The sequence below is a fragment of the Lepidochelys kempii genome, chromosome 20, assembly GCF_965140285.1.
Source record: "Lepidochelys kempii isolate rLepKem1 chromosome 20, rLepKem1.hap1, whole genome shotgun sequence".
NCBI classification, from domain to species: domain Eukaryota; kingdom Metazoa; phylum Chordata; order Testudines; family Cheloniidae; genus Lepidochelys; species Lepidochelys kempii.
The window spans coordinates 26,172,731-26,198,101 of record NC_136399.1 but is presented as its reverse complement, the minus strand read 5'-3'; the positions used below and the strand labels follow the sequence as shown (position 1 = coordinate 26,198,101).

Genomic DNA, 25,371 nt, shown 5'->3' with positions numbered 1-25,371 from the left:
CCTCAGTCTAGAGAGACTAGTGGTGCAGGATGGGAGATTCTTCCCATTTTACATGGGGGAAAATGTGGCACAGGGAGTTAGTGGCAGAGCTGGGACTTGGACCCAGGTGTCCTGAGCCCTAGGCTGGTGTTTGAACGGGGGGGGGGCTCTACCTTCTGTTGGCTTCCCACCCCAGCTCTGGAATGTTTAAATCCAAACCACTTTGTCGTGTTAAAATAAACCATTAAGACCGTTCTATTCCTATTCCATAGAACAGCTCTCTTCCCTCCTTCACCTGCTACTAGAACCTTGACTGGTGGGTGTAAACTAGGCTTCCACTCAGCTTCTGGTTAATTAAGGGATGTCTTACAGGTACCAGCAAGCTAGTAATTAGCTTTCCCCTGGCTAATGGCAGTTACCGCACTAGAGGGAGCCAAATGAGTGACTCCAGGATGTGAGCAAATATATTTCAATGTAATTGATGCTCCCCAGGGGGCACCCCACAGTTTTGGGGGTAGTATCTCCCCATCACCTGCTAGCAGGCAAAGTCTTATCTGTGGATCAGCTCCCTGAAACCACCAGCCTCTGGCAACCCAAGCATGGCTTCACAGGCCTTGCTTTCTATGGACAGGTTAGCAGCTGCTTCACCCTAGCCACTGCATCCTTGGAGTTTGTCCCCTGTAATGTCCAGCCCTGTTCTACTAGATTCGCGCCCCCTCTCCCCAGAATGACCAGGCCTGCTGTTCCCAAAGGAATAATACACAGCAGCTTGTTGGATTCCATTCAGCATCACCACTTTGCTTAACGCCCCAGCACTTAGCCTTGTTTTCACTATAAATGCATCTAACATAACCAAAGAACAGCGGCTGAAGGAGGATATTGGAAACAGTGGTTACATACAAAACAATAACATCCTCTAGAGACTGCACTTAACTAGCGGGTTAACCACCTCTCTAAAGATGCTCGTCTCGTCCAAAGTCCTCACCAGTGTTTTCAATCCAATCTGGTTGAAGGCTATTTGTTCATGGAGAAAGTTTGCTGTCTGGCTCCTCTGGAGGGTGACGGGGTGTGTCTTTGTCCTCCAACTATATTCAAATGAACTTTGATGTGCGCATCAAGCTAGGGTTCCCCTGACCTGCTGTCTTTCTGGTTAGTTTTTCTGAAGTCCCCACTGACTCTTCATTAGCATTTGACTTGGAGTGCTACTGGTTGCCCATTAGAGACCAGGTGGGTGAGGGATCTTTTATTGGACCAACTTCTGACAGTGAAAGAGACAAGCTTTTGAGCTTACACAAACTGCTCTTCAGGTCTGGGAAAGGTACTCTGCATCATCGCTAAATACAAGATGGAACAGATTGGCTAGCATAAGTAGCTAACATATTCTAAGACCCGGGTCAAACTGAAGTGACCAGCTAACACCTCTGCAGTCACTGGACCCCCCTGCTCCCCCCCACAAAAAAGGGGGGATGGTTAATGGATTACAGATTGTTGTAATGAGCCATAAATCCAGTGTCTTTAAGTCCTTGATTTGTAGTTTCTAGCAAAGTTATGAATTTAAGCTCATCTTTTGAAGGACAGGCCTTTGAGGACAAGGCCTCAGAGGTGAGATATGGAGTGATTGCTCTGTGACCAGGGTTCACCCACAGGTGATGTGGGGTTTGTGTCTTTTATTGCTCCTCTGTGTGAGTTTGTTTCAGAACATTGATTGTCTTGTTTCACCCATGTTGGGGCATTTTGTGCACTGGGTGAGGTATGTTGCATGTTAAGGTAGGCATGTGTAGGAGCCATAGATCTCGAAAGGTGTGTTTGGGGGCCGGGGGATTGGTCATCCTAGCAGTGGAGATAGGGCTGCAGGTTTTGCATCTGTTCTGGCAGGGTCTGGTGCTGCTTTGAGTTGGGGGGCAGGGGTAGGTCCTGGTCTGTGCAGAGATTGCTTCTGGTGAGGAGGCTGGGGGGAGGTGTTTGAAGGCCAGAAGAGCGGGTGTGGGAAAGATTTCTTTCAGGATGTGGTTCCCATTGAGTATGGGTTGTAATGGTTTAATGATACCCTGTATGGGCTCCAGTGTGGGGTGGTAGGTGACAACTAGGCATGTGAGGACCTCCTGAAAGAGTTCTGGGTATGAGCCTGAAAGCTTGTCTCCTCAACAGCCATGGGTCCAATGGAAGGTGTTACCTCCCCCACCTTGTCTTTCTAACACATTTTCTATTAGAGACCTCCCATGACGCTCTGTAAATACCAGGCTCTGGAGTCTTGTAACCCTTATGCCCTCTACTGATTGGCACCAGGAGGTCTGGGTCAGGCAACCTCCAAAGAAAATACAAGGGAGAGTCACAGCAACCTACCCCCCTCTCCCCTGCTAGTGGCTCTGGGGAGATCTGTGTTCTAGTCCAGCTTTGCCACTGACCTGTTTAGTGACCTCGGGCAATCGCTCTGTGCCTCCGTTTCCCCTCCCACCCTGTGTCTATTTAGATTGTGAGCTCTTCAGGGTAGGACTATTTCTCCCTGTCTGTGCAGCACCTGGCACAAGGGGCCCCCGGTCATGGTTGGGGCCTCTAGGTTCTAAGATGATATAAATACTAAATGTGGTGTGAGCTCTTGAGTTGTGCTGGGAGAGCGCTACAAAGCAGTGCCTGAGTGACTGGACTTGGCTGCGCAGAGGAACGCGGCGTATGCTGCAAAAGGTGCAGGCAGCCTGGTTAGCCAACCAAGATTCAAGCAATAACACACACGTAATAACCCAAGTCTATTCTGATGGTCCCAGAGCCCATGGGTGAATCGCTTGCAGGCGGAGCGGGTGTTCCTGAGGGAAACAGGTTGGGAATCTTTCTGCAAAACTTTTTGGTGGGGATATGGATTCCTCAAACCTGTTCATGACACGGGGCTGCTTTGGATGAATCTCCTGACCGTTGGCAAAAGTTTCCAAGTGTCCATTTTGTGTGGGCATTTTTTCCCTTTAAATATCCAACTCCTGTTTGAAGCGACATTTTGCTTTGAAATCCAACCTAAGCAGACGAGAAACAAAACATTTGGCCTGACCCCTGCCAAGTTTTTTTGTTGAGGTTGCAGCAATTTTGATTCAAACTCTTGCAAATACTTGCCTGCCTGGAAAGTTTCCTGCCCAGCTGTAGTTGAGTTTGGGGCAGTGTAGATGGGGGAGCAGATGTTAACATGATGCCCAGGACGCTGCTTATAAGAACTGGGTTTCTTGTGTGGATTAGAAGGGGCAGATCCTCCCAGCTGGCTGTCTCCTCTTTCCGTAGGAAACTGGCTTTATTTTCTCTCTGGGGCTCATATTGCATGTGCAGAATAACTTTGTAGACCTTTTTTTCTCACAAAACAGATTTTTAGTAGCTCCCACTCTGCTGCCAGTTCTTGGGCCTGATCCTCAAGGTTGTTGGGATTTGGGTCCCAGCTACATTAGACCCCATCCTCACCTGTGAACAGCCAGGGGGTTGAGCTCGGCTGGGCTGCTGCAGCTCCTAGAGCCTGCGTGAAGGTCCCTGTGCAGGAAAGAACTTCAGCACTTTTGGCTTCATTGTGTCTTGAGCAGATGCTTTCCTGAGGTGGAGTCACCAGTGGGCAGAAGCAGGCATGAGCTGTGTTCGATGGCAGGGAATCTGGCTTGAGGCAAACGTCCAGAGGAGAGCAGGCCCAGCCACAGTCTGATGGTGTTAGGAGATGCTGGGAAAACTTTGTCTTCAAATAGGCCATTTCTCCCTCAGACTGATATTTGGGCCTAGAGTGACCACCTAGCAAGTGTGAAAAATCAGGGCAGCAGTGGTGAGGTTTATATGTTGCTTATATAAGACAAAGCCCCTAATAGTGGTATGATCCTGATCATATTGGGACATCTGGTCACCCTCCTGAACCCCAGAACTATCCCTCCCCTGAGACAAATCAACCTTTAAAAAAATTATCGTTGAAAAAGCCCAGCCAGAAATTTCTCTTCTCTTCCTTCTTGGGGGTGGGGGGGGGGAGAGAATTAGCAGAACCTCCATGAAGTCTCCTAGTTCCTTTGCTACTGATTTATGTGGAAAGTGCCCAGAACCTGGGGTGATGGGCAGTTGCATGAAAATCCTGGACTTGATGGGAGTGGCCAGAGTACACCCCTGGTACTTCCTCCAAAGGGAAAAACCGGGTAGAGCCAGAGACTCTATTAACTGTCCCAAACCTTTGTATGTGGATTTAGGGTTGGCCAGTGGGACTGTGCGCCTGTCTGGAACATGGACAGGGGCTAAGTGTCCAGCTTCTCTGCAAAGCCCATGAGGAATCTTGCTATTTCCAATCTACCAAGGATGCATGGGGTGGGTAGCACTAAGCCTGGGAACAGGCATTTCCATTTTTCCTAATGTCCAACCTAGACCTCCCTTGCTGCAATTTAAGCCCATTGTTTCTTGTCCTTGTTAAGAACATTTTTTCTCCTACCTCCTTGTAACAACCTTTTATGTACTTGAAAACTATTCTCATGCCCCCTCTCAGTCTTCTCTTCTCCAGATGAAACAAACCCAGTTTTTTCAATCTTCCCTCATAGGTCCTGTTTTCTAGATCTTTGATCATTTTTGTTACTCTTCTCTGGGCTTTCTCCAATTTGTCCACATCTTTCATGAAATGTGGCACCCAGAACTGGACACAACACTCCAGTTGAGGCCTAATCAGCGCAGAGTAGAGCGGAAGAATGACTTCTCGTGTCTTGCTTACAACACTCCTGCTAATACATCCCAGAAGGATGTTTGCTTTTTTTGAAACAGCATTACACTGTTGACTCATATTTAGCTTGTGATCCAGTATGACCCCCAGATCCCTTTCTGCAATACTTCTTCCTAGGCAGTCATTTCTCATTTTGTGTGTGTGCAACTGATTGTTCCTTCCTAAGTGGAGCACTTTGCATTTGTCCTTATTGAACTTTTTCCTATTTACTTCAGCCCATTTCTCCAGTTTGTCCAGATCATTTTGACTTTTTATCCTAACCTCCAAAGCACTTGCAACCCCTCCCAGCTTGGTATCAGCCGCAAACTTTATAAGTGGACTCTCTCTGCCATTATCTAAATCATTGATGAAGACATTGAACAGACCCAGAATCGATCCCTGCGGGACCCCACTTGTTCTGCCCTTCCAGCTTGACTCTGAACCACGGATAAACTACTCTCTGGGAACTATTTTCCAGCCAGTTTTGCACCCACCTTATAGTAGCTTCATCTAGGTTGTATTTCCCTAGTTTTTTTTAGAGAAGGTCATAGGAGACAGTATCCAAAGCCTTACTAAAGTCAAGATAGACCCCATCTACTGCTTCCCCCCCTATCCACAAGGCTTGTTACCCTGTCAAAGAAAGCTATCAGGTTGCTTTGACATGATTTGTGCTTGACCAATCCATGCTGACTTATTTATCACCTTATTATTTTCTAAGTGTTTGCAAATTGATTGCTTAATTATTTGCTCCATTATCTTTCTGGGTACAGAAGTTAAGATGACTGGTCTCTAGTTCCTCGGATTGTCCTTATTTCCTTCTATAGGAAGATATATGGTAACAAAAAATTAAAGAAAAAAGAACAGGAGGACTTGTGGCACCTTAGAGACTAACCAATTTATTTGAGCAGAAGCTTTTGTTAGCTACAGCTCACTTCATCGGATGCATAAAGTGGAAAATGCAGTGAGGATTTTTTATACACCCAGACCATGAAAAAATGGGTGTTTATCACTTCAAAGGGTTTTCTCTCCCCCCACCCCCCTCTCCTGCTGGTAATAGTCTCTAAAGTGATCACTCTCCTTACAATGTGTATGATAATCAAGGTGGGCCATTTCCAGCACAGATCCAAAGTTTAACAAGAACGTCTGAGGAACGGGGGGGGGGGGGAGAGGAAAAAAACAAGGGGAAATAGGTTTCAGAGGAACAGCCGTGTTAGTCTGTATTCGCAAAAAGAAAAGGAGTACTTGTGGCACCTTAGAGACTAACCAATTTATTTGAGCATGAGCTTTCGTGAGCTACAGCTCACTTCATCAGATGTTTATCGTGGAAACTGCAGCAGACTTTATATACACACAGAAATCATGAAACAATACCTCCTCCCACCCCACTGTCCTGCTGGTAATAGCTTATCTAAAGTGATCAACAGGTGGGCCATTTCCAGCACAAATCCAGGTTTTCTCACCCTCCACCCCCCCACACAAATTCACTCTCCTGCTGGTGCTAGCCCATCCAAAGTGACAACTCTTTACATAATCAAGTCGGGCTATTTCCTGCATAGATCAAGGTTTTCTCACATCCCCTCCACCCCCATACACACACAAACTCACTCTCCTGCTGGTAATAGCTCATCTAAACTGACCATTCTCCAGGTTTAAATCCAAGTTAAACCAGAACATCTGGGGGGGGGGTAGGAAAAAACAAGAGGAAACAGGCTACCTTGCATAATGACTTAGCCACTCCCAGTCTCTATTTAAGCCTAAATTAATAGTATCCAATTTGCAAATGAATTCCAATTCAGCAGTTTCTCGCTGGAGTCTGGATTTGAAGTTTTTTTGTTTTAAGATAGCGACCTTCATGTCTGTGATTGCGTGACCAGAGAGATTGAAGTGTTCTCCGACTGGTTTATGAATGTTATAATTCTTGACATCTGATTTGTGTCCATTTATTCTTTTACGTAGAGACTGTCCAGTTTGACCAATGTACATGGCAGAGGGGCATTGCTGACACATGATGGCATAGATCACATTGGTGGATGTGCAGGTGAACGAGCCTCTGATAGTGTGGCTGATGTTATTAGGCCCTGTGATGGTGTCCCCTGAATAGATATGTGGGCACAATTGGCAACGGGCTTTGTTGCAAGGATAAGTTCCTGGGTTAGTGGTTCTGTTGTGTGGTATGTGGTTGTTGAGTTTGTGTGTGTATGGGGGTGGAGGGGATGTGAGAAAACCTTGATCTATGCAGGAAATAGCCCGACTTGATTATGTAAAGAGTTGTCACTTTGGATGGGCTAGCACCAGCAGGAGAGTGAATTTGTGTGGGGGGGTGGAGGGTGAGAAAACCTGGATTTGTGCTGGAAATGGCCCACCTGTTGATCACTTTAGATAAGCTATTACCAGCAGGACAGTGGGGTGGGAGGAGGTATTGTTTCATGATTTCTGTGTGTATATAAAGTCTGCTGCAGTTTCCACGGTAAACATCTGATGAAGTGAGCTGTAGCTCACGAAAGCTCATGCTCAAATAAATTGGTTAGTCTCTAAGGTGCCACAAGTCCTCCTTTTCTTTTTAAGGGGAAATAGGTTACCTTGCATAATGACTTAGCCACTCCCAGTCTCTATTCACTATTTCCACTTTATGCAGCCGATGAAGTGGGCTGTAGCTCACGAAAGCTCACGCTCGAATAACTGTGTTAGTCTCTAGGGTGCCACAAGTCCTCCTGTTCTTTTTGCGAATACAGAAGAACACGGCTGCTACTCTGAAAAAAATTAAAGGTATCTTCCACAAGGAGACATACACTAATACATGGCTGGGCTAAATTGAATGCGCGTTCTATCTGAGGCAATACGGTAGCCGATCTCCTCTAATACCTCCTCCGTCGAGTGGGGCGGGAAGAGGAACAAAGAAACCAATCATGATGAGGCACACCATGATTGACCTTCTGATCACGAATCAGATATGGCTTCTCTACAAATAGCACCCAACCTTTCCTCGAGAAGCCCGCCTCTCCCAAAGAATTGGATGGTGTGGCAGAGTGGCAGAAATTCTGACCAATGGAGACAGGGCGGAGTGAGTTTTTTTTTCCAGAGTGCGTCCCTCTTAGATAGAGCGACAGTCTTCCCCTCCAATGAGAAACCAGAAAAAAGATATTGGGCGGGATCTAAAAGCGCCGCCTTCCTCGACAAAGTCACGAGTGAACTCCATTGGGCGGAAGAAAAGAGTGACCGGAAAAGCGACCAATAGCCATGCGGAAAGTAGGCGAGGGCCGCTAAACACCGCCCCCTCAGATTGAATGACGGGCTGCATGACCGCTCTTTGGGTTAGACCCCCGGGGGTGACCGCGGTGCCGGCCAATAGGAGCGGCCGCTGACGGGCCGGGGGCGGGGCGGAGGGAAGGGGTAGGGGCCGGGGCCGGATGAGGAGACGCTGAGGGGAAGTCTGGTGGCTGCCGCCCAGAGCCGCCGCCCGAGCAGCGGGGAGCCCGGGCCCCGCGGCCGCCATGGGGAACCGGGGCATGGAGGACCTGATCCCGCTGGTGAACAAGCTGCAGGACGCGTTCAGCTCCATCGGGCAGAGCTGCCACCTCGACCTGCCGCAGATCGCCGTGGTGGGCGGCCAGAGCGCCGGCAAGAGCTCCGTGCTCGAGAACTTCGTGGGCCGGTGAGTCCCGGGGGGGGGTCCCGGGGGGGGCCTGCCTCTTCCCCCCCCCCCCCCCGGCAACGGCCAGGGCGCGGCGTAGCTCGCCGCAACTCCGCGGGCGAAGACTGCGGGCGCGCGCGTACGCCGTCTGCGTAGACCGCTTTGAGGGGCACGGCCAGGATGCTACGCTGCCGGCGTAGGTGGGGTCTGTGAATCTCTCCCGGCGGCGGCGTAACGTCCTGCGCGCCGCGCGAGGCCGCCGCCGCGGCCCCCTTTGCGGAGAGCGCCTACGTCGGTTGCGTTGGCTGCGCCCGCCCGGGGGGCCTGGCGCCCGCGGGGCCGTGCGCGGGTGGCGTAGGGCGCGCTGGTGTGCTTACGCCGGCGGTGGTAGCCGAGCCCCTTCTCGATGGCGGGGCTGGGAGCGCGCTTGGCCTGGGAGCCTTGTGTGGACAGGGCGGTCCTTACGCCAATGGCTTAAACCGAGGTCTTTCCAAGGGGGGGGAGGGCGCCTCAGTGGACGCACTTGGCGTAGACCGGTGTGTGAATAGCAGTGGAGCGTGGTAGTTCCCGGCTGGCTGAGGGGCGGAGGCTCTGGCCTGTCATCCCGGGCCCTGCCTGGGGCGGGGAGGGGCTGCTCCCTGGCCCTAGGTGAGGGGGCACCTCCCTCCTCATCTGTGGGGGCCCAGGAGCACTCCCTGGGCGTGTGCCCCCAATCCTGGGACACAGGGACACTTCCCCCCATTTGTCCCCTGCCCCAGTGGCTGGGGCACCTCCCCCTATCTGGTTAGGAAGCTCTGCACTCCCCTGGAGTGTCCCCTCCTGACCGGGTAGCAGGACTTGCGTGCCTGCGGCGGGGGGAGATGCAGGATTCTGCTCCTACTGAGCTGTCCTCTTGCACCTCGGTGGTTGGAGGATGGGGTGGGAGTTATCTGTGACTTAAGGTGGGGCTCACACTGGGCCTGCCCCAGTCCCTCCCACCCTCCTGAACCTTGAGAGCAGGGCTGAGGACCTTGGCACCACATGTTGTGGGCCTCGTGCCTGCTGAAGGGACCCTTGCAACTGTGGCTTGCAGGCTGTGAGGTGCTGGGACTGCATCTTAGGATGGGGGGAGACTGTGAGCTGCCAAAAAACAACTTTTCCTTAACTGCCTGGCTCCTGCAGCAGAAGCTGAGGTCTTGCCCACTTTATATGTTCCTCAAAGACTCCATGGTGCTTTTCATAAGGTCCCAGGCGCCACCCTCTTGTCTTTGTCCCCAGATCCCTTCCCCTCTCCATCTCCATGGTTATCCTGGTGTGTGCTGTTATGTTACCCCAGAGAGAGAAGAGGGGTAATCCTGTTTGTCTTGTGGTTAAGCTGTGTCCCTTTCAAGTCAATGGGATCAGAATTGGGGCCAGTAACTTGTAATGCCCGTTGGGATCCTTCATGATGCAAGAAGCTAGAGATGCATGAAATGAGCAGAGTAGGCCAGCTGGTATGGAGGGTTATTCTAACATCAGTCTTAATTCCTTATGCTCCAAGGAGGAATGTCTTTAACCTTTGTACTGGTAGGAGCCAGCACCATGCTTGATATTACTGATTGTACATTAAACAAATTTTCATGTATACCCTGAAGACACTGGATCTGCATTATGGTACTGAATGGACTATGTAATTTGAAGTGATGGTCCCCAGTCCAGTGATAGTTTTCCAAACCAGTGAGAAATGGAGCAGCTTGGGTTGTTGTGTTACTGACTGGCACTTACCTTGCAGATTAATTTGGGTTGATGTCAGCATCTTTGAATTCCTTAATCTTTACCTGCAAGACACTTTTAAAAATTGTACAAGGATCTACAGGAGAACAAGTGTCGGAAGGGGGCGGAGGGAAGTCTTATGTCAAAGTAGCTGACAAGGTATCCTGAGAGCAATGCTTAGTAAAAGGCCTCTAGAAACTGGAACCTGTTATTTTTAATAGTGTTCAACGTGACTGTATTAATTTACTCAAGTTAATCTTAGACTTAAAGCTGAGTCTGTGTTTTCAATCTTTTTGCTGTGGCCATGGCAATAATGTCCAGTGGTCTCAGTTCAAATTGGGTCTGCTAGTGCGGTGTACGCACAGACTGGAGACTAGACACCTGTATTGGAGTCATTAGGCTTCTGCATGGGACCCACCCTTTCTGGATCTGGCTGCAGGATCCGGGAAGACTAAAACAGGCCCCTGCTCTGAGAGAGTTCACATTCAAAGACAAAATGCAACAAGTGGGCTTGACAGACAAGGTGGGGAGGTTGGGGAGAGGCTGAGGTGATAGTGTCAAGGTAATGTGGTGACAGCGGGTAGCTACTGCACAAGTGGACTTCAGATTCCATAAAAACCCAAAGCTTTAAAAGACTTGACTTACACCTGTCTGACTCTCTGGAGATGAATAGTAGCTTTTAATAATTTCTGCTTCTACAGTGCCTAACCCCTGTGACCTGGGGAACAAAGTCACTTCTTAGGTCACAAATTAGGACTTGTAAGAAGCTGTATTGTCTTGCTAGAGTGATCTAAGTTTTCTGTGTGTGTTAATCTCTGCCTTTTCTACAGCTTGTCCTAGCTTTAAAGGATGGTGGTGAAGGGCTGGTAACTGTGTGACTCTTGCTACTTGTAGGATTTCTTTATAATGTACTAACAACTTAACTAAAGGGGTATATCTAGGATCTGTATCTCCAGTAGTGCCTCACGGTATCGGATGGTAGATAGTTTCAATAAAGATCAATTAGGCACACTGGGAAGCACATGGTCCAATGGATAAGACACTGAACTGGGAGTCAGGAGGCTTGGGTTCTAGTTCTTGCTCTGCCACTGACCTGCTGGGTGATCTTGGGCAAGTCACTTTGTCATGTTGCCTTTCTGAGGCTCTGTTCCCCTCCCACCCGTAGTCCTGTTTTAGACTGCATAAGGTCTTTTGGGCAAGGATGTCTTCTTAATATGTCTGTAAAGCGCGCAGTACAGTGGGGCCCCATTTGGGTTAAAGCAGATGCTGTATTAGGGTCTTCTTGATATGTAGACTATCTGAGTGTGCCTAAAACTCTGTCCTGAAATTCCACTCCCCCCATCCTCTGTAATGCCTCTGCTTGGGTTGAAGTCATGCCTTCATCTCTTTTCCAAAAAGCAGTGTTCTGTTTGACTCAGGCTGGGCTGTTTTCCCTACATTTTTGGATGCTTTAGCCTCTTAATCACAATGATCTCAGACCAATAATTTATTTTTTCTGTTAGAAGAAGGTCACATGGGGTTTTTCAATGTCTTGCTCCTGTGGTTAAACCTTTTCATTATTTAAAATTTTCCTAGGTTGGTGACCAGATGTGCCCATATGTTTGAGATCAGAATCTGGGGCCTTGTGGTGTGGCATCTAATGCTTGGTCTTTCATTATCACATGGGTTTGAGCCACGTTTTGGGTTAACAGCTTTCCAAAGAGGTGTTTGTGGTAGGGGGAATTGGAAGCCCGCTGATTCCATTTTTATTACTTGCTAGATTTATAAAAGGCAGCTGGATCAATTGAAATCCAATTTTGTAAAACAAAACTTGCACCTGGACTGGTGCATTGCGCCAAGCTTTGTCCCAACTGGGATCAACATGGTCATGTTATTATCTCCTCAAAAGCTGCCAATGGATATACTGGCAGCCTGTAATTATAGTGACACTGAAAGCCCAGCACCATAATTAAAAATCTTTGTTTCATGGCTTTTAAGCCTTCAACAAGGAGGCCTTTAATAAGGGGTTAACCAAAATCTATAGAATCTCTTTCAATACGTGTCTGAATTAGGCAGGTTTTACGTGAGGCAAAATCCTTGTAAAAAAATTTTTTTTTGGGTAACCTGGAATCTTCCACACGAATCTTGTATTACAGTGAGGCCCTTGTGTTCATAATTGAGGGTAATTATTATGTCTGTGTTGAATTCTGCCTTCACTTGGTGTCCTCAAAGTAGCGTTTGAACACTCTAAGCCACAAGATCAAGAAGATTCTTACTGTGTGGTAATAACAATGGCATGGTACCTTCCACTTTTCTCTTTCATGTAGTTCTTTCCCTACATAACTACAAAAGCATTTGGGACAAAATTAAAAGGGAATGTAGCTCTAAATACCTATAGTTATAAGTTTCAGAGTAACAGCCGTGTTAGTCTGTATTCGCAAAAAGAAAAGGAGTACTTGTGGCACCTTAGAGACTAACCAATTTATTTGAGGATAAGCTTTTGTGAGCTACAGCTCACTTCATCGGATGCATCTGATGCTCACGAAAGCTTATGTTCAAATAAATTGGTTAGTTTCTAAGGTGCCACAAGTCCTCCTGTTCTTTTTATAGTTATAAGAGTGCTATTCTGTTCTAGCTGCTGCTTTGCAGTAGGGTTCAGAATAAGGGATTAGTAGCCCTGACACAGGTAACCCAGCATTAAGATTGTAAGAAGTTCAAGGCTGGGACCATCTGCTTGTATTATGGCACCATGTTTAATGCTACGTGTTACAACAATACAAAAGCTTACTAAGTTCCATGTTCTAATTCTGCATCTGAATGAAGGCTGTACACTTACTCTGAGATAGACCTGGATTAGTCTACTTTGGGACAGATCTAATATTTTGTGTGAGAGAGGGTGGGGGCTGGATGTTGGACAGTTCAGGCTTTTCGGAATGAATGCTGACTCCGTTGTGCAGGGTGCTGTACGTTGAACAAAAAGATGGTCCCTGCCTCAAAGAGCTTCCAATCTAGGTACAAGACGAAATGACAGGTGGGTACAGACAGATTGATGGGTGAATAAAAGGAAACAATGAGACCGTATGGGTCAGCGTGGAAGAAGTACACTCAGCACACCAGCAGCTTAATTGTTAAGTCTTTGTAGGCATCACAACAAAGCAGAGTTTGAAACAGGACAACGAGGGAGCTTTGTACATGTTTACAGGGAGCTGCTCCCACATGCGAGGGGCAGCTGGGGGAGAATACATGAAGGGGCTTGTTTGAAAATGTAACAAGCGGGTGCTGGGATCTTGGCTGGTCAGAGATGGAAGTTGACATCTAGTGAATGAGAGAGAAGGCATAAATGCCTGGCAAGTGAAGCCAAGCAGCCTATGTTTGATGCAGTAGACAAGGGGGAGCCGTTGGAGGGATGCAGAGAGAACCATGCTGCATAACGTTTGTTGTAGATAGTGAACCTAACAAGCTTAAGGTAAGGTGGGTGAGGTGGTATCTTACTGGACCGGTTTCTTATGGGGAGAGACAAGCTCTTGAGCTTGCACAGAGCTCTTCTTCAGGTCTGCATGCTTACAACAACATTGCTTACAAGCTTAAAGTAAATCGCTAGTGGGCCAGAACCTTTGAACTCTTAAGCTCCTGCTTAATTTTACTTGTAGGAGTAGTCCCATTTATGTCAACAGGACTTCTTGTATGTGTAAAATTAAATTTATGCAGGTTCTGGCCCTGACGGTGATGAGTGTCCTAAAAGAACCTGAATAGAAAACCAAACATCTAACCTCCTTAAGAGCCCATAGGCTTTGAGTTTTATTTGCAACACTTAATGGAAATGTAAGTAATTTCTATGTAAATCGTCTTTGTTTGGTTGTCAACATCTCTGGGGGATATTTGCAATCCAAACAGAATAGCACTGGGCTGATGCATGAAAACAAGGTGGTGAAATAGACCAGTCCTGTTTGTTGGTAAGCTTATGGGGAGCTGAGTGAAGAGTTGAAATGTGAGGGACACCAACAGAGAAAAGTCAGTTAGGTTGTTTTTTTTTTAAACTTCGCTTTTCAGTGGCTCTCACCATGGCATATTGGAATAATGGCTAATGTTAGTAATACATGAAATTATTTTGATCAGTTTCCATCTAACAATTTACCAGCTTTGTTTATAAAAATGTCCATCCTTTTGTGTTATGAAACTACTGACCCTCTTGTCTATAAATGGAAATATTTTATGCTGGTAAATTACCCTTTAAGATTTTTGTTTGCTCTATCATACTGGTCTGGTTTAATAGTAATAAATTGGAGGGCCAGCTAATGTGTGGGTTGTAAATTATGGCCTAGGAAGTGTGTCATTAATGGCCGAGCAATTTCAGTATCCTGTCCCCGGAAGTGTCGGAGGAAGGGGCAAGGTTCTCCAGTGACGCCACCACATTTCAGGCTACCTTAAATTCAGCGCTGCCTTAATTAGTTAGGCACAGAGAAATCCTGAGAGATGCCTGGAAAAACTACCACTTTCTAGCAGTAATGAGAGGTAACATTTCAGGTCCGCTTCCCTTGATAGCAGAGCGTGTTCCCAGGCTGTAATGGCAGCTGAGCTCCAGTACTTCCTGTTCAGAAAGCAAGGAGAATGCTTTGCTTTACCTGCTTGGGTTAATCACAAGCCTCGAGGCTTATTTAGCTTATTTGCCAAAGATAATTGGGGGGTGGAGTGGCACAGTGAGGGGGTTTGGATCCTTGTGACATAAGTTAATTATTCAAAATCAATTTTGATGTATTTGTTTTGTGATAGAGCCTAGAGGCCTCAATTAAATGGGGAGCCCATAGTGCTGGACACAGTGCAGACACAGGAAAACAGCCCCTGCTCTGAAGTTCTCTCAGTCTAAATAGATGAGACAAAGGAAGGTTTATGAGCCCCGTTTTACCAATGGGGAAACTGAAACATGGACAAAATAACTTGTCCAGGGTCACATAAGGAGGCTGTCGCAGAGCAGGAAGTGAGCCAGTGTAAGTATGCTAATTCTTCTAATAAGATGCAGGGATTAAAATGTATTCAGGGTGAAGCTATTTTGCCCTTAATACCCAAGGGGAAACAGAATAGTGGGTGATCTTGCCAATCATAATGCACCTCTCGATAGAGATGAATCACTTCAACCGTCTTATGGAGAGAAACGTGTAAGAGGAAATATAAAGTGGTGCATTAAAATTGCATTATGAACAGTATTATAACCCATCCTGTTGATGTCACAATGAAATGTGCATTGACTAATCCATCTTTGGAACCCTTACAGTGTCAGTACAAATGTGTTAAATGCTCTGAGACTCCCACTGGCCCTGCAGTGGCTTTGTCAGTGACATCCTGACAAATGGAAGTGTAAAAGACATTTCAATCTACATAAAATTTGACCATTGACTTGTAGTGGGTCCTTGGCTCATTGGGCCCGAGGATCACAATGGAGTCATTGTGAGCCACACAGTTGGGAGGTCTGTCCATTGACATTTGATTCCTTGAATATATTGTCAATGTGGCCATTATATCTTGTTCATAACATGTTATCAATACTGTTAGTGGTTGTAAATAAAACATTAATGAAACCAGGAGGGATGCAGATGAAGTTTCTTGGCAACTTTAAATACCTCAGTTCTGGTGAAATGCAGCAGAAGTTGTGCTTCTGAACAGCTCTGTACTCATCCCGCATGCATCCTGCAATCTCTAGTAAAACACGTGCAGTCCACCATTAATAGTGAAATGTTGGCGCAACAGCAATGCGCTTCAGAGGAAATGGATCAGATAGGCAACAAATAAATAAATACGTATTTATAAATCTAGCCTAAGGTGGAGAGAGAGACAACTTCCAGAACAATGCCAATGGAATATTTTGATGTTTCAGGGTAGGATAAAGATACAAATGACCGGTTCTTACATCAAGTTGCTGGGTAGTAATACTCAACAAATGGTCTCAAGATTTTCTGAAATCGATAGTGGCAGGTTTCAGAGTAGCAGCCATGTTAGTCTGTATCCACAAAAAGAAAAGGAGTACTTTTGGCACCTTAAACTAACAAATTTTATTTGAGCATAAGCTTTCATGGGCTACAGCCCACTTCATCCCTAATAGGAGACTAGTGCAGGGAAGCCACGGAGCCATGAGCCTGACAAGTGCAAGCAAGACCTTCCAAGTGGTGAAATACAAAGAAACTTGAGGATAGGGAGCTGACTTTAAGTGCTTTTGCTAATGGAGATGGTGCAAGTAACAGATGGGTATTAAGTGGCATCCTGCTAGCTTCAGAAAGTGGCCCTCTGCCCTGTCAATCTAGCTAAGTAAGCTAGATGGGCTGATATTGGGTAAACTGGAGGCAAGTTAGCAGGTGCAGAGCAGCAATAAAGGAAGTCTTGTATGCTGTGGCAGTGCCTTGAAAAGACAAGGTGGGTGAGATAATGTCTTTTATTGGACCGACTTCCGTTGGCTTTTGAAATATACTTTTCACATGCTCAAACCCTGGCCACTAACAGCTCTCGGAACTGGCTATTCCAGTTCCTGCCTCACTTAAGCCTGATGGCTATGTACAACAGAGCCATTTCGACCCTAGTATTTTAAATGGGGAAAGGACCTTTGTGTAGGGTCCTAGTCCCCTTTGGCACGTCCTCTGGACTGAAGTTTCTCATGGATAAGAAGACTCCCATTTATGCTGCCCACGAGATAAGCGTGCCTGAACCGAAGTGAATGTGGCAACGCCCTTCAGTTGTAAAACGCCCACACCCTGCCATTCATGGACACCACTTAGGAATGGGCTGGCTTCTGTACCACACAGAGCTTGGCTTACATCTCATTTGCAGCATAGGAGTTCCCTCTCCCCCTCAATAAAGTAATCTCTTGTTAAACAGCGGATACAGAATCTCCCTTGTAGCTTTACATTCAAATAGAAGGTCACCCTGCATTCTCCTGCATGATCAAACCATGTTCACCTTTGACCCTGGGACTTAATGGCAAACAAGTTTGTGCTGTATGGCCTGATTCCTTTGGCACTGTGTGAAATTAACATGCAGCAGGAATTGGGTTCTGTTTTCTGCCTCTGCCCTTGACTCACAGTACAGTCCCACTTCCCTTTGTCACTGGGGTTGTGAGCACTAATTATTGTAAAAGTGTAAAGTCTTGTGTGTACTCATGCTATTAAACCTGATGGAAGACTAGACAAAAATCCGTGGAAGTGCAGCTTGTTATGTTAATAACCTCTGCTTTGCTGCACTGTAACAGATTAATATGGTATTGTAAAGAGCTAACCGTTTATAGAGAATTGGGGGTGTGTCTCTTTACAGTCTAAAAGAGCAAGGTTCATGCACAAAAGGATCTTAAAATAGAGCTCAAAATGAACTTCTGTTATGTAGGGGAGGGAAGTGAATGGGCACTGAAGGCAAAAATCACAAAGATTTAGCAGGTGAAACGGGGGGGGGTGTTTGTAAAGATAAAGCCCCCAATGAAATCTCAGAAGGTTGCCCTGGAGAACGTGGGTGACTCTGAGTTGAGGCTGGATTACGCAGCCTGCTCAGGGGTCACCTTTTAGAAAAACAAAACAAACATGGGTTACAAGAAACCTTTTGGTCTCCTAGTTACAGAACACAGAAATGAAACATTTCCCCCCTGGGCCGCCAGTAGAGGTAGCCTGTACTTTTATCTTGGGCCTTTCCTGTCCCCCAACTTATTAACTGGGCAAATAGTGCATGGGCCTTAAAGTGGTTCTGGGCTTTCCTAGTCTCTCCCATTTAGTCCATAGCATGGTTTAATCATAGTATGGACAGAACCTAAGGTTTCTAGAATTGTATTTCAAGGCTCCCTCTACACTGCTTTTAATTCCGCTTGTCCAGCTGCTGTTAATGGGGCCCAGACACTGAACCCACAATGAAAACAACCTTTTAAAAAGAACATACATTTCCTAATTAGAAAAAGGGACCAGAACATCCTTAGAGATAAATGGTATGTCAATCATCTCTGTGCTCTCTGGTCCAATACAGAGAGTATGCCACTCCAATTCCAAACAGTTTTAAAATGGTATTTGGAATGTCTTCTGATGATAGCAGCCATGTTCCCGTTCTTTCTGAACAGAATGTTATCATTTATGTATCTTGGTGCTCTAGGGCCCCAATAACCTTGGTATAAAAGTGTCATGCAGGTGCATGATGTTTTGAGATCAGGCTCCTGAATTGGACAGTATAATGTAATTCCAACAGTCCCTGGTGAATGGGAGAGAGGCAAACAGAACAGGGAACAGGTTATTGAGAGAGATGGTCTTATTTTATCACCCATGTTTAAGATGGGTTTTAACAAACAGATCAGGTCTCCAGCAGTGACCATGAGATGGTGGAGTTCAGGATCCTCACAAAAGGAAGAAAGGGGAGTAGCAAAATATGGACCCTGGACTTCAAAAAAGCCGACTTTGACTCCCTTAAGGGAAGTGATGGACAGGATCCCCTGGGAGGCCAATATGAGGGGGAAAGGAGTTCAGGTAAACTGGCTATATTTTAAAGAAGCCTTATTGAGGGTGCGGGAACAAACCATCCCGAAATCTTCGGTGAGCTTAAACACAAAAAGGAAGTTTACAAGAAGTGGAGACTTGAACAGATGACTAGGGAGGAGTATATAAAAATTGCTCGAACATGCAGGGGTGTAATCAGGAAGGCCAAAACATAACTGGAGATGTAGCTAGCAAGGGATGTGAAGGGTAACAAGAAGGGTTTCTACAGGTATGTTGGCAACAAGAAGAAGGTGAGGGAAAGTGTGGCGCCCTTAATGAATGGGGGAGGCAAACTAGTGACAGATGATGTGGAAAAAGTTGAAGTACTCAATGCTTTTTTTGCCTCTGTCTTCACAGACAAGGTCAGCTCCCACGCTGCTGTCCTGGGCAACACAGTATGGGGAGGGAGGTGAGCAGCCCTCAGTGGTGAAAGAACGGGTTAAGGACTTTTTAGAAAAGCTGGATTTGCACAAGTCCATGGGTCCAGATCTAATACATCCAAGGGTGCTGAGGAAATTGGCTGATGTGATTGCAGAGCCATTGGCCACTGTCTTTGAAAAGTCGTGGTGATCGGGGGAGGTCCTGGGTGATTGGAAAAAGGCAAATACAGTGCCCATATTTAGAAAAGGGAAGAAGGAGAACCCGGGGGCCTACAGACTGGTCAGCCTCACATCAGTCCCTGGAACAATCATGGAGCAAGTCCGCAATGAAACCCTTTTGAAGCACTTGGAGGAGAGGAAGGTGATCAGGAAGAGTCAGCATGGATTCACCAAGGGCAAGTCATGCCTGACCAATCTGATTGCCTTCTATGATGAGATAATTCGCTCTTTGGATATTTGGGAAATCAGTGGACATGATATATCTTGACTTTAGCAAAGTTTTTGAAACCGTCTCCCACAGTATTCTTGCCAGCAAGTTAAAAAAAAGTATGGATTGGATGAATGGACTAAAGGTAGACAGAAAGCTGGCTAGATCGTTGGGCTCAACTGGTAGCGATCAACGGCTCGATGTCTAGTTTGCAGCCGGTATCAAGCGGAGTGCCCCAGGGGCTGGTTTTGTTTAATATCTTTAGTAATGATCTGGATGATGGGATGGATTGAATCCTCGGCAAGTTCGCAGATGACGCAAAGCTGGGGGGAGAGGTAGATACGGTACGGTAGGGTAGGGTAGGGATAGGGTCCAGAATGACTTAGACAAATTGGAGGATTGGGCCAAAAGAAATCTGAGGTTTAACAAGGACAAGTGCAGAGTCCTGCACTTAGGACGGAAGAATCCCATGTACCACTACAGGCTGGGGACCGACTGGCTAAGCAGCAGTTCTGCAGAAAACGACCTGGGGATTACAGTGGGTAAGAAGCTGGCTATGAGTCAGCAGTGTGCCCTTGTTGCCAAGAACCTAACAGCATATTGGGCTGCATTAGTAGGAGCATTGCCAGCAGATCGAGGGAAGTGATTATTCCCCTCTATTCAGCACTGGTCAGGTCACATCTGGAGCATTGCGTCCAGTTTTTGGGTCCCCCACTACAGAAAGGATGTGGACAAATTGGAGAGAATCCAGTGGAGGGCAACAAAAATGATCAGGGGGCTGGCGCACATGACTTACGAGGAGAGGCTGGGGGAAGTGGATTTGTTTAGTCTGCAGAAGAGAAGAGTGAGGGGGGATTTGATAGCAGCCTTCTACTACCTGAAGCGGGGTTCCAAAGAGGATGGAGCTAGGCTGTTCTCGGTGGCAGATGACAGAACAAGGAGCAATGGTCTCAAGTTGCAGTGGGGGAGGTCTAGGTTGGATATTAGGAAAAACTATTTCATGAGGAGGGTGGTGAAGCACTGGAATGCATTACCTAGGGAGGTGGAGGAATCTCCATCCTTAGAGGTTTTTAAGGTCTGGCTTGACAAAGCCCTGGCTGGGATGATTTAGTTGGGGTTGGCCCTGCTTTGAGCAGGGGGTTAGACTAGGTGACCTGAGTTCTCTTCCAACCCTGATCGTCTGATCCCTCCCTTAAGGTGGGAGTAGATGGGGCTGGAGTAGAAGTTAGTGGCAGGAAGCCAGTTGCTGATTTGTGAAGGAGTGTGTGGCTGCTTGGCCCACATCGGGAGCCAGAGAACAGTGATCATGTTCCAAATGGCATGTAAGGACTGGTGTGAGACTTCCATATCGTGGGTTATTCTGGGGGTTGTGGCTGGAAGGTGGCTCTAGAGAAAAGCGAAGCACAAGGGAAAATAAACCAAGGAGAGCAGACCTCCATGACAAACGAAGCACTTGGTCTTCCTGCTGGTTTCCGCCCGTGGCTATTGCAGGAGCAGACGTTATGTCCTCAGAATCTCGTGGGAAGATGTTTGTTCCACGTGCTTGGTGTGAAGAGTTCGTTGGACTTGCTCGGACGGCTCATTTTCTCGGCTCTACCCCAGTTCAGCTTATCTGTGCTTGGGCCAGGTGTAGCACCGCTCTCTTCATGCAGCGCGCTCTGTGTGGCTTGCTGCAAGACCACATTTTGCTACCGAGCTGTGAGGCTCTGCCGCACAGGCCACCAGCTGGGCATAACGGTGTCCGCTCCCAGCCTGGTCTTCGGAGCTGGCCCCTATTGCCGCCCATGATGGTCAGATTCTGCACAACTCAAGCTTCCACTTGTTGGATGCTAACCTTGCAAATGTGAAGTGGGGTCCCACTGACGTCGTCTTGAGTCTGCAGGCAGCCTGAAACAGACCTGAGCGGAAAACTGCCATAGCCTGTTAACCCTGGGGTCTAATGAGGGCACCCAGTGTGCCAGGCTTTCCAGTTTGCACATCTAGTATGCAGAATTAACACACCTGTACACAAATGTCACTCACATGTGTAATAGCTAAATAAAGGGCAAAATAGTGGAGATGCCTAGCAGGCTTCTTCATACTGGTGATGTGCTTATCTTACCCCTTATCTGAGGGAGCAAATGGCACAGCTGCAGAGCATCACAGCAATAGTGGAAGCGATAGGAGTAGGAAGACCAAAAGCTTCCCACTGCAGGGGGATTTGGAGAAGTCCAGATGACTCTGTCTGGTTGAAACAAATGGGAAAGCTCTCAGTGCAGTCTTTCCTAGGGAGCGTTTCTCTTTCCCATTTCAAAGCAAGTGAAGCCATGAATGCTAGACAAAAGAACTGCTCAGAAAACCTGCATTAAGTGCCCCTCACTCCTGCCCTAGCAGCTCTTGTTCTCAGTGCTGTCATAGAGAAGAACTGTAGCCATTCAGTCTTCAGTAATTGTCTCTAACAAAACAGCATGCCCAGGATGTGGAGGAGCATGATTTCCAGGCAGAAGAGTCCAACATGTAGGCCTCTCACAATGGCTCTGCCCACTTGAGTTTCTCCCCAACAGAAAGGGGCGGGGGTGACTCGCTCCAAGACTTCTGTCTGTGTCCAAGGAGTGTTGCCAGCTCTTTGTCTTCTTCTGCAGTTGATCAGAAATCCAGCCCTTCTGGGAAATAACTCGAAACACTTAGCCTGGGTGGCTTCCAAGAATAAAGAAAATGACTGAGTGTCTTTCCCCTGTTAAACAGTCTGTCTTTGAGCTCGCCATGATGAGCACACACTTTTTAACAACGCTGCAATCTGATCATTATTAAAATGTTGATGACTGGAAAACCAGACCCTTCTGCTGTGAACCTTGATATCAGCCACTTACAAGCTGTAAGGCCAAAGGGAACCTGAGGACACGGGAGCTGTCCCTCCCTCCTTCTGTTTCACAGTGTGTGCTTCTTGTCTCTCCAGATACTAGAGCAGGGGTGGGCAACCTGTGGCACACGAGCCGATGTTTAATTGCACATTGCTGCCTGCCGGGTCCCAGCCACCGGCCCCGCTCAGCCTGCTGCCGAACCCAGGCCAGGACTCTGGCAGGCAGCAGCGTGCCATTAAAAATCCTTCCCGCCCCGGCCCACTCTTCTCTGCATGCCCCCCCCCCCCCGCCTGCAGGCTGAAAAAGCTTGGTCCTGCCGGCTGTTCCCCTTCCCCTGCCATGCTGGGTTCCTGCCCCTCCTCCTCTCCCTCCCTGCCACCGATCAGCTGATGGCCCTTGTGAGGGAGGGGGAGAAGCGGAGCCCAGTGCTCGGAGGCAGAGAAGAGGTGGGGACGGGGCCTTGGGGAATGGGGGTGGAATCAGGGTATATCCCCTCCAGACCCTGCTGTGAGCCCCTCAGGGCAGGGGGCTGGGAGCACCCCCACGACCCCAGCCCACACCCTCTGCTCTGCACCCCTCCCCACGACCCCAGCCCTGACTGCAGCACCCCCCACACCCCTTGCTCTGACTCTTGCACACACACACAGCCCCCACATTCCCACCTGCTCCCCTCGCACCAAATGGGAGCTGCCCAGGTAAGCACTTCACTCCCAAACCTCCTGCCCCAACCCTGAGCCCCCTCCCTCATTCTAGCTCCTGGCCAGACACTGTACCCCAACTCCCAGCCTGCTCCTTCACCCCCAGCCCTGTGCTCAGTGCACTCCCACCCTCAGCTCAGTGCAGAGAGAGGAAGAGAATGGGCTAGAACCAGGGAGAAGGTAGGTACCCACTCTATGTGGGCAGGACCGGGATCCCAGACTGGCAGCGGGCTGAGCGGGGCCAGCAGCTGGGACCCTGGCTGGCAGGAGCTGGCAGACGGAACCCCAGACCAGCAGTGGGCTGAGCCGCTCAGCCCGCTGCCGATCTGGGGTCCTAGCCGCCGGCCCCGATCAGCCCGCTGCCGGTCTGGGGTTCTGGCTGCCAGCCCCTTGCCAGCCAGGGTACTGGCCGCAGGCCCTGCTCAGCCCACTGCCAGCCTAGGTGAACAGAACCCCAGGCTGGCAGCGGGCTGAGCAGGCCGGCGGCGTAAGATCAGCATTTTAATTTAATTTTAAATGAAGCTTCTTAAACATTTTGAAAACCTTGTTTACATATGACAATAGTTTAGTTATATAATATATAGACTTATAGAGAGAGACCTTCTAAAAAACGTTAAAATGTGTTCCTGGCATGCGAAACCTTAAATTAGAGTGAATAAATGAAGACTCGGCACACCACTTCTGAAAGGTTGCCGACCCCTGTACCAGAGCATGATGTGCATGTAAATACAGCTCCTTCTATCTACACCAGCTCTGCTGTAGCAAAAATCTGGCAGCATCCTCTCCAGAGGCCTCAGGAGAGGTTGTATTCTGGTAGTCAGGAGAATATGAGAAACTCATTCCTGTAATGAGGGTCCAGCCTCTTTCCTGTTTTCCTCTCTCAGAACTGTAACTATGAGAGACTAACTTAAGTTAAAAACTGAATGGAAGGATGGTCTTGTGGCTGGAGCGCTGGGTTCTGCCACAGATCCCCAGCGTCTGTCTTTTGTTGTACCTCAATTTCCCAAAATCTCCATTTTACAGATAAGTCACTTGCAAGCTCAGCAGGGCCAGGAGCATGTACAGGGTTTGTCACAATGGAGTCTCTAGGTGTTACCATTATACAAATAATAAGGTGCTAGTATGCTACTGCTCACTGTAGTATCTGAATGCCTTACTTGTTTAGCCTTGTGAGTAACTCCATCTCTTTTATTTCCTTACAGAGACTTTCTTCCCCGTGGGTCTGGAATTGTCACCCGACGTCCTCTTATTCTTCAGCTAATCTTCTCAAAAACAGGTACAGTGCGGGGCTGAACAGCTTGTTGCTCCATAAATCAAAACACCAGCTGTTCCCTTACGGATATGGGTTTGGGGATGTTTGAAGTTTGTTCTTCCATTTGGGTAACAAGTCTAGTACCCTTGGCAAATACTTCTTTCAATATTTACAGCAGATCAGAGAAAGTGCAAGTCTGTTTGAATGTCTGTCTGTGTTTGAAACCCTTGTAGTCTTGCCACTTAACAAGTTTATGACTAGGGCACAGCTCAGGCTCTCTTAATGCTTGTGGGACAAGATTTTTTTTTTTAAACTGCTGGAAAGAAAACGTGCACTCAGGAGATGAAAGCTGCCTTGTAAGTGGCAAATGAGCTAGGAGGCTTGTTTTGTGTAATTTGGCGTTAGTACTGTCATTTCAGCATGCCGCTAATCAGGAACGTTTACCACAGGCGTAGATCACTGGGTGGAAACTCTATGGCAAATAACTTCTGCATTATTCTGTCAGTTTACACTGCAAGTTAAGCAGTATCGATTAGTCCATATGAACTTATTCTGATTTGTTTTAAACAAATCCAGTCCTTCATAAACACAAAACTCTGGCCTCTTATAGTGCAGTAGATTGTCATAATGGTCTCTTCTAGCCTAAAATCTCAGAAATACGTGATGTCTGAAAACCAGCTGTAGCCCTAAAGGTTTTGAGAACAAACCCACTTCTGGTCTGGGCAGGGGTCCTAGCACTGACCATGTCACAGGCATTAACACTGCAGGCATTAACATTACCTGAAAGTTTCCTTTTCCTTGTTAGTTTTCATTTTCCTCTCTGTCCCCGTCCTCAGTCCCTCCTGGGTCATGCAGCAATCACTGATATTCATGCTGCTATTCTTCAGAGCAGAGAGAGAGTTGGGCAAATTGATCTCTTCCCATGTAAAAGACCAAATGGAGCTGTCAGGCTGAGCTCCCTGCTGATACTGTGACATGGTCAGTTAACACAGCCATTCCTGTTCTCCCAGCGATAAGCTCAGGGAGTTGCTGCTTTACCAGAGCTGGACTTTGGAGAGGGTGTAATTTACTCCACCAGATTGTGAAGGCAGTGCTTTTTAAAGAAAAACAAACAAAAAAACCTCCAGCACTGAGACGCTTCGTAGCTTCTCTTACATGATCCGGAGCATTTAGTGATCCCAAACCCCATTCTCTTGGTGTGAGGGGGTGTGATTTTTGCACAACTTCTTTAACTCTTCATGAAACAAACTTGCTTATAAAACTGGCCTATGGCTTTTCTCC

General features: G+C 47.5%; 1 protein-coding gene across 13 annotated transcripts in view; it reads left to right on the top strand.

Moving 5' to 3' along the window:
* Positions 1–8,052: 8,052 nt before the first annotated feature.
* Positions 8,053–25,371, top strand: part of DNM2 (dynamin 2) — a 59,151-nt gene continuing 41,832 nt past the window's right edge. For 12 of the 13 annotated variants that reach the window (XM_073318858.2, XM_073318856.2, XM_073318853.2 and 9 more), the window contains exons 1-2: positions 8,054–8,318; positions 24,041–24,114. In XM_073318858.2, coding sequence (XP_073174959.1) covers positions 8,158–8,318; positions 24,041–24,114 — 235 coding nt within the window. In that variant the 5' untranslated portion in view covers positions 8,054–8,157. Of the gene's footprint in view, positions 8,319–24,040; positions 24,115–25,371 lie in introns of all 13 variants that reach the window. The other variant, XM_078849626.1, reaches the window with a different exon arrangement.